The following is a 12,170-nucleotide window of genomic DNA, read 5'->3' on the forward strand; positions in this document are numbered from 1 at the left end:
GGACTCCCACACTTTACTATGCAATTCCAGAAGTACTAATAACACATTCATCTATATCAGCCAGACAAGCGAGTTATTTCATCTAAAGTTCCTATAAGTAACAACTTTATTCTGATGTACTTTTGAGTCACAAACTATGTTACTAATAAAATGTATTTTATACATATTAAGTTTAACGTTCATTACTACAACTCTGACGAATGTTATCTCCTATCAACTTAGTCTTTATATCACATGCCATATCTACCCCTGAAGAAGCCTATCAAAACGTGTTGGGTAAATTCCTAAAATGACTGCAATCATTTATTATGTTCTGGAACTATTCCTTGTGAATTAGAGACTATCATCTCACTTGCAAATACTGATATAGGAATATCTGTAGAGGGTCTAAAATTGGGCTTAAACCTTGCCTTGTATGTAATGTTTGGTATTACATTTGTACAAATGTATACTTAGTCACTTGTGATTACATAAACCCATTTCTTTGAAATACACTGTATCTTGTTTGTTAAATACTCACTTTCATAGGGCTGGCAGAATATATATAGAAGTATTTTTGATATTAGGGGGAGTTGAACTTACTCACTATATTACTGTTTATTGTATTACACATATTTAGGTTTTAAGAACAGGCTTGTTAAAACTGCATATGGTTTATATAAAACTGGTGTGACAGATTTGGAGGTGTGTGCTATAAGGGCATGTGGCTCATATGATGTGAATGAGACAGGTCTAGGAGGGGAGATGCTAACATGTCGGTAATAGGAATTGGGTGTGACAGATTCGGGTGAGGTTGCTAATTATGCATGTTGTTTATTTGAAGATGGAGTAAGAAATTTGAGGTGGGGTGTGCATGTAAGGTTATGTGACGTGGGTGTGATGGAATTGGTGAAATGTAACAGTGTATGCAGTTTGTGTATGAAGTGGGATTACTAGATTTGTGGTGGGGGCCTGTGTACAAAAATTCTTTAAGGCTTATATGAAGTGGGTGTGACAGATCTGGGGGCAGGGTTGCTAAAAGTTTAATTAAAGCTAAAAGTGGATAGCTATGCTGTAGCTCAGATGCTGTTTATTGCACTGATAATACATTCAGAGGTATGAGGCCCAGGTTTCGAGCATCATAAGGGAATTAAAGTGTGCATTACCAAAAAAGCAAATAAAAGATGAAGAGCTGAAACTCTACACAATGTTTTTCAGGAAAGTGACCATAAATAATAACTGATCAGCAGCTAGAATGATTTTATTACTAAGCAACAATACCTATACTACCGGCATGTTATCTGATGATTACAAGGAAAACTTTACTAACAAGCTGTAATACAGTAGCAGATTTTTCTGGATTTTTTTGGATTATGCCTTTTGTAAATCCACACTGAAAATGTTAACACCACAGACACAACAGAGTAATATGCTAAGTAGAAGTCAGCCAAAACTTGGAAAACCAACAAACAGCTGTTCTCACAAGGACATTATCAAGTGTATTTTCTTCTGGACCCACATGCCAAAACTAACAATCACCGAAAGTTTTGGAGTTCCTCAGCCTTACACAGAATCTAAGAACTATGAGCCAATTAAACATTGTGTTGTCATTCTGTCACTGGACAAGGCTGGGGAAATCCCTCCCTCATGACCTTACTTTGCTATTTACAGTATTGGCTAACATAATGAGAAATGAAAGAGAATAAAAATCACTTGACCATCAGTTAACCAGTTTTTTCAGAATGTCTTGCACCAGAACTACAGATTTCAGCTTTTTGTCTCCGTATGGCTAGTTTAGGATTCTAAACATGAGCTTCAGCTTTTACAAGACATGATGGTAAAAAATGGCTGGAAAGACCATAGCCCTTCAATATTTGGAACACTGTAAACTCCTTCAGTACTACAAAAAAGTATAATACATTGATTGTGTTAGGTTTAAATGTCATTAAGTTCTTTTAGGCAATAATGTTTTAATATGAATTACTTACATCAAATAACTTTTCTATATAATCTTCTTCATTGATTTTTTCACGTAAAATATCTTGGTTTTGTCGAACAAATGTGATATAAGTGTCTGCCAGGTCCAATCCAGGTTTCTGAAATTGAAGTTAACATTTATTTTATTTCAGGACAAAGAACAAGAATTCATACATATGTATTTAAAAAAGTATTTAAAAGTCCAAAAGATTTACCCCTCTATTTTCTGTCTAGTAGGAGAAAGTAAGAAGAAAACTCTCCAAAGTGAAGGAACTACTCTTAGACAGTTTGTCACTAATACAAAACATCCCTACTGGAATACTTCCCTCTATTGCTGTTCTGGTAACAACTCCAAACCTTCAATTTCAACCTTTTCTCTTTAGATACACTAAAAAGTGTATATTTTAAAAAGAAATAGTGAAACTAAATGTACTGCAGTGCACCACTACAACTCCAAAAGAATAAGCACATCATATTGTCAGGGCATCAGATTAGGAAAAAACAATCAGAAAACAGGAACAGAAAAGTGGCTTGTTAATGAAAGGAATAGTGTTCCAGATACCTAACCTTTTTTTCTGTTTGTCCTCTAAACCAGGTAAATAGTTGGCTAAATTTCCTTGTCTCCACATTCTATAAATTAACAAATGGAACTAGTAAAAATATAGTGCCACATCAAAGATCGCAAAACATATAAATGGTATTACAGACATCTTATCAATTGCACAATGTCCTTCTTCAGAAAAGAAAAAAAGGTGAGACCAGTACGTCTTAGGTAAATCCTGAACCTGACATCGGAGTAGGACAACTACACTGGGTATGTGCCATAATCGGCAAGTATGCTGTGCAGAAGCTAGCAACCTACCAACAAGTTCCGATTAACCTGCCCCATAATATTAACCTTTTTGGTTTTAGTTGTGTATATCAAAAACGTTTGTATTTACTACAGTTAGTTATGCAAGCTTTTAGAACTTCTCAAAGTTCTTAATATATTATTTAATCAAGTCGGGGGTTGCCAAATGCATTTTTTTATAGGAACTTTAACCTAGTTTTAAAAATTGTGTAAACAGACAGGCTTTTTATTGCACAAGACATACTATATGCAATAAAATATTCTTACCTGCCTATTCCCTGTCTTCTTTATATTGTACACTGAGCTGCGCCTGGCCGGTAATTTACTGGCATAGCTATTTAGGACAAAGAACAACACTGGGCAAACATGCAATTGTGGAACCCCTGGACATCACATTGATGAATGCTAGGAGAATATAGTTCCACTTTAATTGGTATGTAAAGTTTTTAGGAGGCTTCCTGAAACCTTGCCGAAGCTTGATAAAAGCTTGTGTATGCCTACAACGAGCAATCCCATTAAAAATTCAGTTCTACCTTACTTAGGGCTTGTTCAGAGTTCTTTTCAAGCGTTGTTGACCGGTTTTATGGCTCAAAAATCCTTGCAAAAAAGCTTAACATTGGACCATAAAGGGCCATTCATTATCCTTCAAGTGACATGCAGCAGGAGACGGCAGCATTTCCAGGCAGTTTTCTGGACACTCAATGCAGCATTGGAGATGGTTTTTCTCCTCTGCCACCCCCACAGACTTGAATAGGAAGTGTTTAAAAATGCCTAAAACCGCTTGTACAGGCATTTGCAACTGCCTATAAAATAATTTTGTTAATGCCTAGTGTTTTTTTTTTTTTTTTGCAAACCAGGCTTTAAAATACGCAGTTGCAAATGCCTGAATTAGCCATTTTCAATAACTCGCAATGATCCTAGACGTCTAGCTATGCATAATAGGTCCCCAGGAGTGGTATCACCTGTTTTTTTTACAACAGGTCTGAACAAGCCCTTAAAATGAAGAGAGCTTTAAGGGGTTCAAGCGAGATGCTCAAAAATCTTTAAAGGATCACAAATACCTGCAATGCACACTGCTCTTCAGACAAATATTTATTAGCTAACATGTCCGTGTACTGGAACATATGCCTAAGAATGCATGGCACACAAGTTGAAAATGAGAGATGCATTGCTGTGTACTAAGGAACAGGAGAAATTGAGAGGTCAACTGACCCCCCAGTTAAAACCTGTAAGTGGTAAAAAAATGTCTATTTTCTGCAATGCATACACAGCTTGGCCATCTAAAAATAAACAAGAAACTGCAAATGTTACATGATTAGTCCCCACACAAAGCAAGAATATTCCTAATAAAAATAATAACAGAGGTGATGATAGGAATACAAAAATGTCACTGGTAATGAATGTTCTACTGTTTTTTTCTACCTAAATCTAAAGATGAAACCACATAGGAAATATAAATGAAATACAGGCATATGCACACTTGGCATAAGGCTTAGGGCTAAAGGACATTATTTATTAATCTTTACACATGCATTTATAATATGCACGATCTGTGAGTCAGCTGGCATTGTCAGAACCACATTTGTTTATTCATAAATATTACTGAAGGATTTGCACAAAGATACAAAAACATGAAGGTCAAAAAGGATATTATTGAGGGGATATACCATATCTAGTGTTATGTTGACTCAAATCCTTGAAATAAGTCAGACTAGTAAATTTATTTTATTATCTGTTTTCTCCATGTATGAATGTATTAAAGTGTTTATTTTGCCATGCAAAAAATACGTATTTATAGCTTTGGAAATGTTCACACACATTGAACGCAAAAGCTGTTAAACCTAAGCAGCTTTTTTAATAATCAGTGATCATCAGAATTATTGGACTTCCACTCTTTGGGGAATGATAAACAATAGTAAACATGGGAATGCATGGTAAATGTAATAGCAGATTTATATCATACCATTGGTTGGAGCAGGCATGTCCAAAGTCCAGCCTGCGGGCCAATTGTAGCCCTTGTTTAGATTTTCACCCTCTGTCTTCACAGGGAATCCCCTACGTCATTATAGTGGGTGTGTGCTGTGCGGGACCCGAACGGACCACGCCCACTTTGATTCCAAGAACGTGCTCTGCACAGAGCTCGCTCTGACACGGATTCCGTGCACAGGGAATCCCCCACGTCACCCTGGTGGGCGTGTGCTGTGCGGGACCCGCACAGACCACGCCTACATTAACCCTGGTTAGTGGTTGTCCCCCACACATTTTCACCTAACCAAAACTGGCCCTCTTTGCAAAAAGTTTGGACACCCCTGGGTTAGAGAAACTAATGTGAAAATAAAAAAAATCACACTTTTCTTTAATCCAGCAGCACAGTGGCACAAAGTCCTTTGCAGCGCTAGGTCCCAGGTTCAAATCTCAGCCAGGACACTATATGCAGGGAGTTTGCAGGTTCTCCCGTCTGCGTGGGTTTCTTCAGACTATGGTAGTGACATTAGATTGTGAGCTCCTTTGAGGGACAGCTAGTGATATGACTAGGGACTTTGTAAAGCGCTGTGTAATATGTTGGAGCTATATAAATATTGTGTATTAATAATTCCTCAATGGCACTGGACCTTCCCTCAAACCGGTCCTGCATCGTACTAGAATTCTTTATTGTCCTGGCGCCATCTTCACCGTTCTTCTTGCTAAGTCACCTGATCTCGAACTGCACAGGTGCTTGAGGTAATTAATACCAGAGCCTACATCATGCATGCCAGGAGGCTCTGTGCTCCCATTCAGTCTTGACTATAACGGGCGGTTCTGCACCTTTTTTTTATTTTATTTTTTTAAAAGGGTGTTGCATTTAAAAACAACAAAAAAACAAATACATTTTTACTTTACATACAAGGGTTGTCCACCCTGTTATGTAAAGAAAAAAATTTTAGTTTAGGTCCGCTTTAACGGTTTTGATAAAGAACAATGAAGGCAGAATCATCTTTTAACGTGAAGTTTACACATTTACTCATCAAATTACTAAATGGTTTAATTAATAATTAAAAACTAAAAAAGAAAACACAATGATATTTATTATTCAAGATCCAAAGATCCAATTCTTCTTAATGAACATATTACATTACATGTATGTACGGTATATGTACACAAGGGCCAAAATGACCATTAACAAATACATTGTTGAAATCTCTTTGTGTAGGCAGTGGGAGTCTCTGACATACTCTGTCATTATTTTATTGTCTCCTCAATTCTTCCTCTCCATAGTATATTATCTAGGTGATATTGTGCACCATATTATTTACAGTGTCTCTGTCACATATTTTCTAGGATAGCCCAGTGCCTAAAGGTTTCTGAGAGCAGGTAATGAGAGAATTTCAAGATTTACTGAGTTTGCTATTCCTAAAGACCCTTTTTCCTCTTTTTCCCCTTTTTCCTTCCTTTTTTGCACGAGGTGCGTGAGTCACCTGTAAACACATACCTAGGTTCTTTGGTTACTTTAAGACTTAAATATTCTGTTTAAAACAAATAAACTTTTGTGAAATAATACAACATAAGCAAGTAGATGCTAAATGGATTCTTAAACTGCATATCAGATTATTCGTCAATATATTTATCTATTAGAGCATTCATTTTTCAATGGGGGATTTTTTTTAGGCTTATTTTAGAAGTTAAAAAAAGGCTTAGCAAAACTGTTACTATTTGAAGTTTCATGCAATGTTTTTTATATATATATATATATATATATATATATATATATATATATATATTTTTTTTTTTTTTTAATATGCACTATTCTAAAATGAAAAATAACATCTGCCACAGTATTTGTTAGTTCTAAAAATGTGCAGGTTTGCAAGTATAAAAAAAAATTTACAAATTGAAAACTCTGCTTCTACTCTGATTATACCAAACTATGAACTTGGCTGAATTTAAATTTAATATTAAAGGCTATTGTAGATTAAAACAGTTTTCCTTCTCAGAAAAGTTAACATATGGTAAAATGCTAGCACATAAATATATTTACAAAAAGCCTGCTGCTGAAAAATATAATAATATAAAAAACTGTATACACTAAGAGCAATGGCAACAGCTGGTGAAATGTGTGAATTAAAAATACCAGACATGCAATGATTTTATTTGCCAGATAAAATACACACAATATATAAATATATATATGAGTGATAAGTTTTTAGCTTTGTAAGTTTATCTATATAGTGCATTATCTATCTGGAAGTAGCCAGTATGAGAAGATGGGTGCACTGATATCATAAACAGATTGACTGGGCCAGCAACAATATTTTGATAGTCTGTGGCACTAAATGATTTTCCATTGGTACTAAGAGGCCCAAAGTGTGACAAAAAACATCTCCTACATCAGCTGTTGATACAAAGGATGAGTAAAGTACTAGGAATACCATAGTGTACTTTACCCTTCTTCACAAACGTGCTAATACCCCTAAGGAAGCTTAGATCGGGCGAAACGCGTCAGATAAATCCTGCTAAATTTATGCAATTCCCAAATATGGACATGTTTTTAACAGACTTAAGGAACAATCAAATGCCCCATATAATGTCTTTTGGTTAGGCTAATTGATGTCCAGTGCCACTATTTGGCCTTAACTTTGCTTATTGTCTCTTGTTGAAAACACATATGTTGGATATATGCTAAATCACAGTAAATATATCCTTTGCTTACCACAAACCCCTCTGCTCCTTTTCCCTTTTATTTAGTAGGTTAAGCAATACCTTCCTGTCCTGAAGACAAAACAGAGAATTTAAAAAAAACTCTCTAAATTAAGGGGAAGTACCCTCTTAGACAGTAATCTGAACAAGTGTCCCCACTGCAATGTTTTTTATTTATTCTTGCTCTAGTGACGCTTCAATGTGTTTCCAAGAAAGTCCTTGACAATGGCTTTGAATGATAACCAAGCATTCTTTTTGACTTCTGACATTGTCCTGATGAAATGTTCATCTTTGATGGACTGCCGAATCTGTGGACCATCAAACACACTGGCCTTTATTTTTTCCAATGACAGGCTAGGAATTGCCAAAATGAGGTACAGTCTCCTTCAGTTGGCAAAGCTTTAATGAACTGCTTCATCAGACCCAGTTTCATGTGCACAGGTGGGAATATAATATTCTATCAACAAGTGGCTCATGTAAAATGTTTGGAACACCTGGTTTTAGGGCAGATCTTGGAGGCCAATTCCCTCCCACCTAATGCCTCTCATGGGCTCTGCTGTCCCACATGCACATATAACAGGGATACTTGGTGTATCTGCGTTGCTGACCAAGAAGGCAGTATACCATTTTAAGGTCAACACAGATGACCCAATTGATTTGGTGATGCTAGGAGTTCTGAAGCCTTCTTCGATAGTCCCAAATCATGTGCCAAATCACTCAACTCATGCTTATCAAATCCCTTACGAACTTCACACTCTTTATCATTGTTGTAACCTAGTTCATCACCATAAACATGTTCTTCAAGAGAGGGTAGTGTAACGAAAACCGGCACTGGGATTTCATCTAAATGAGCCACTGGGCGTATAGCCGATGATAGACTAGGATACTCTATGTTACATCTATTTTTCTTGTTATATCCTGATCTTTTCACTATACAAAAGTAACAGTCACTGAAATGATACTCTGGCTCTCGCCAAACTATAGGTATACCAAATGGCATCTTATCACGTGTTCCCTTTGTCCAAATCCGTAAACCCTCGACACACTGTTTGCACACCTTATGAGGGGCCCAAGACTTATCCTGATCACCAAGTTTAACTTTGAAATTGCCAAATAGGCTTGCTCTACAAATGTGCTGATGTTCGCCCTTTGACTGGGAATGGTGAAACTGCCACAGATATAACAAAATGAATCAGGGTTGTTTAGGCTTATGCCGAGAAACAGCAGAGCCAGACATGATCTGAAAGGAAATACATGTGTAAGTAGAAAAATATATTTTGCTTATTCACTATGTAGAGCAGCACACAACCTCTGACCACACTGTCTTGCATGTAAATGAATAGCCTATACAAATCCATTATAAATTATTATAAGCGGTAGAGAAAAAACCTGACGTGATAGAAGAAAACTAACTGCACTTCAGTTAGGTATTTACAGAATCAGCATACCTATTTTTGTGTAAATAGGCTTAAAAATTCAAAAGTCAACAAAAAATGTGTTCAAAATGGTTTCCGAGTGTAATATGCCACCTAGGTATATGTTCTTGCATGTGCCTGGGGAGATGGTGGATCAAAGATTGTTAAGCTTCTGTTTTATCAAGAGTAAAAAACAGGTATCATCCTCCCGTTCTCGAGAATAATGTTTTTTTTTTTTTACTGGAAATACGTGTTTTTTTAACAGTGATCTAATATTCAGTATTGTCAGTAAGCAATTCAATACAAATAGGGTATCTGGAAGGGAGAGGCTGGATCAGCTCTTCCTTGCTTCCACTTGACTTGTTGACCACCTGGTAGTCCATGTATGTGAGCTGTATATTAACCACAGCATAATAGCTAGATTCCGGTTATAGTCCCATGACCCCTTTAAAGATCTTTGACAAAATTAGACTTTTTTTGCAAGATCCATTTAAAAAAAAAAAAAAACATGCACAGATAAAAGAGATTAACATTACAGAAAAAAGTGTAAGATTGGGTAAAAGAAAAAAAAAAACAATTACCATTACAAACTACCCCACCCCCAAGAGCCCCATCATAAAAAATAAAATTAAGGAACTGTAATCTCAGATTCACTTACCTAGATCAAAAAAATGTTACTATACAGCTGCTTTACTCCTAAATTCTCAAAACAAGGATGCTTTTAGCAAATATCTACAGATCTTCAACTGCAGACTGAACCATCTTGTATGCATACATTTTTAGATCTATTGTTAATATTTCAGTTTTGTAGTATATTTTTTGTATACTTTATAAGTATACATCCCAACCCCCATCCTTTGACTTTTTCTTGCTGGTTTACTAGAAACCTTCAAACCATAATAGTATTCATTTACACACAATCTGGACTTTTATAAGTAGTCAGTGTTTTATAAAAAACATTTGAATTAGACCTGAAGATGTGAATAGATATTTCCCGGTATACAGTCAACCAGATGTTATAGACACTGTCTGAAGATTAACAAAATCTGTTTCAAAACTATGAAGAAAATCACAATTTATGTATGTTTACTTACAGCTACTGTGCACACATTGGAGTGTGTATAAGTTACAGAAATAGCTGCCAGTAAAAGCAAAAAGTTTTTATTTTATTTATGTTTTCATCAGCTTGTTCTAAAAATCAAAAAAAGTAAATAAATAGTGTAGCTTGTACAAAACAATAGCCAACAGCTTTCCAAATGAGTTGATCAGGACTGGAATAAAGCCAGGCTGACAACTCCAGACCCAAGTGCGATCAAACACAGTATAACAATTTTCAAGACGACTGTTTACATCAAATGGGAAAATATTTGGGTTTGTAGAGTGAGGGTTACTAGGTTACAGACCTCCTTCTCCCAACTGGAAAAGTGCACTGAGAAAAACAATGTTGCTGTTTGGCTCTAGGGGATCATGAGGAGGTTTTCAATGATTCCTTAGGGAACCCTTCAGTCTAGTGCTCACTGCTCAACAAAATTGAACACTTCCGAAGGAGTTATTGAAAAGATTCTTTACCTTACAGTGTAGTAATGCAAATGTCTTCTAACACTTTACACTAAGTTTCCAATTGTCTTCACTACTTCTAAATAGAAAATAACTATTGGTAACTATTGCTACCAAAATCAAAGCGATAAGAAATCCAAAACTTTATAAATCATTGCACCATGAGACAGTATTTATTTTGTAAAGTTTCCATTCCTTTTCCACATTTGTAAGATTTTTTAAAATCTTTGGTTAACTACTGCTTGGTATACGTAACCCAAAAGCTAAAAAGAAGTTTGGAGACGTCTGCTAAAATACATTAATTCATAACAGAGAGCTATAATGACCACGGTTGCATAAAAATCACAAAACTATATACAGCCAAGACTCAACTTGACTATTTAATTATGGAATGCATACAAATCAATTGGATTTGCAGGTGGCATCCATTCCATGGCAACCTATTACATTTTTACTATAATAAAGGCAATCAAAGGATGTTTTTTTATTTTGTTCTTTAGACAACTGCATTTTGAATATATATTTATTGATGTTTGCACTGCTTCACTGACTAAGCTGGTATTACATTTATATACACATGCATAATGCTATTATGGTACTTACTGGCACTTCAACATACTTTGACGCAGCTTTCACCTGAAAAAAAGCAAATCAATAGTGAAGAGTTATACAAATAATTAGCAAAGGAATTCTTTTTTTCAGGCGTGAACATATTACATTGTATTAATTTCTCAAATGTATAATTATCTTAATTACACCATCCATTTACTCTAATCAAGCTTGCAGATGAAGAAACTTAATTTAATCAATCACAATTCAATTCAGTAATTTACAAAGTAGAAAAAAGTACCTTTTTAGAAATTGTAATGTCCTATAGCATTGACTGATTAATTGTTTTTTGTCAATCAGTTTATACATTTTTACATCCATTATCCTCATGCATGTTACACAACAGTTAACTTTTTTCTTTATAATTTTACATGTAATAAACAAAGTAATGAAATCTGTATAAAGCATCTCACTATATGAACAGCACTTGATTTTCTCTTTCACGTATTTGAAATAAGAACAATAATTTTACATTGAATATTATTGATACTAGCATGGGGCCTCTTCACCATCAACACCACAATCATTCTTTTTCTTTTAATTGCTTAATAAACCTCTCAGTTAAGAAACATTTAGATAATAGTGCCTTCACCTACTGCAGTGGTTTAGTAAAAAAATGTATAACAATTCGATGTTTACTATAAATTAGGTCCCATAGCAGGACATATGTTTTATTATAATGTAAATAAAGGATTTTTTTTTAATTCTTATCATGAGTTGGCCAACCTGATATTCCAATTCATTTGTTTGGGAATATTACTCATGAAAAAAAATGTTGTTAAATGTTGTCAAGTATGGGATTGGCTTTTCTCATTATATATACTACTGAAACTATTCTTCCATTTACAAAAGCAGAAAGGAACATATTTGAAATATCAAAACTTCTATTATCAAAACAATGCTTCTATTTCCTACACTAAGCATAAACCATTATCTACAAGTTTGTTTAATCATTATGAGAGTCAGTAAATTCATAGTCATAACACTTTATATAGACTGACACTGGGTCCTACATGACATTATAATGTTTTCTTTCCCACTGACAAGTACAAAGCTTTGGTTAGTAAAAAGCCAGCTGTATGAATCTGATAATAGTGGTACACTAAATT

The 12,170-nt window shown here is 35.1% G+C and overlaps 1 protein-coding gene across 1 annotated transcript in view; it reads right to left on the bottom strand.

The window, feature by feature from the left end:
* The window catches only part of CADPS2 (calcium dependent secretion activator 2), a gene marked incomplete in the record, with an annotated part of 181,291 nt that overhangs the window by 15,818 nt on the left and 153,303 nt on the right, over positions 1-12,170 (bottom strand). The window contains 2 exon segments of the mRNA XM_072401573.1: positions 1,968-2,075; positions 11,056-11,087. Coding sequence (XP_072257674.1) covers positions 1,968-2,075; positions 11,056-11,087 — 140 coding nt within the window.

Source organism: Pyxicephalus adspersus, chromosome 2, assembly GCF_032062135.1.
Source record: "Pyxicephalus adspersus chromosome 2, UCB_Pads_2.0, whole genome shotgun sequence".
In the NCBI taxonomy this organism is placed as follows: domain Eukaryota; kingdom Metazoa; phylum Chordata; class Amphibia; order Anura; family Pyxicephalidae; genus Pyxicephalus; species Pyxicephalus adspersus.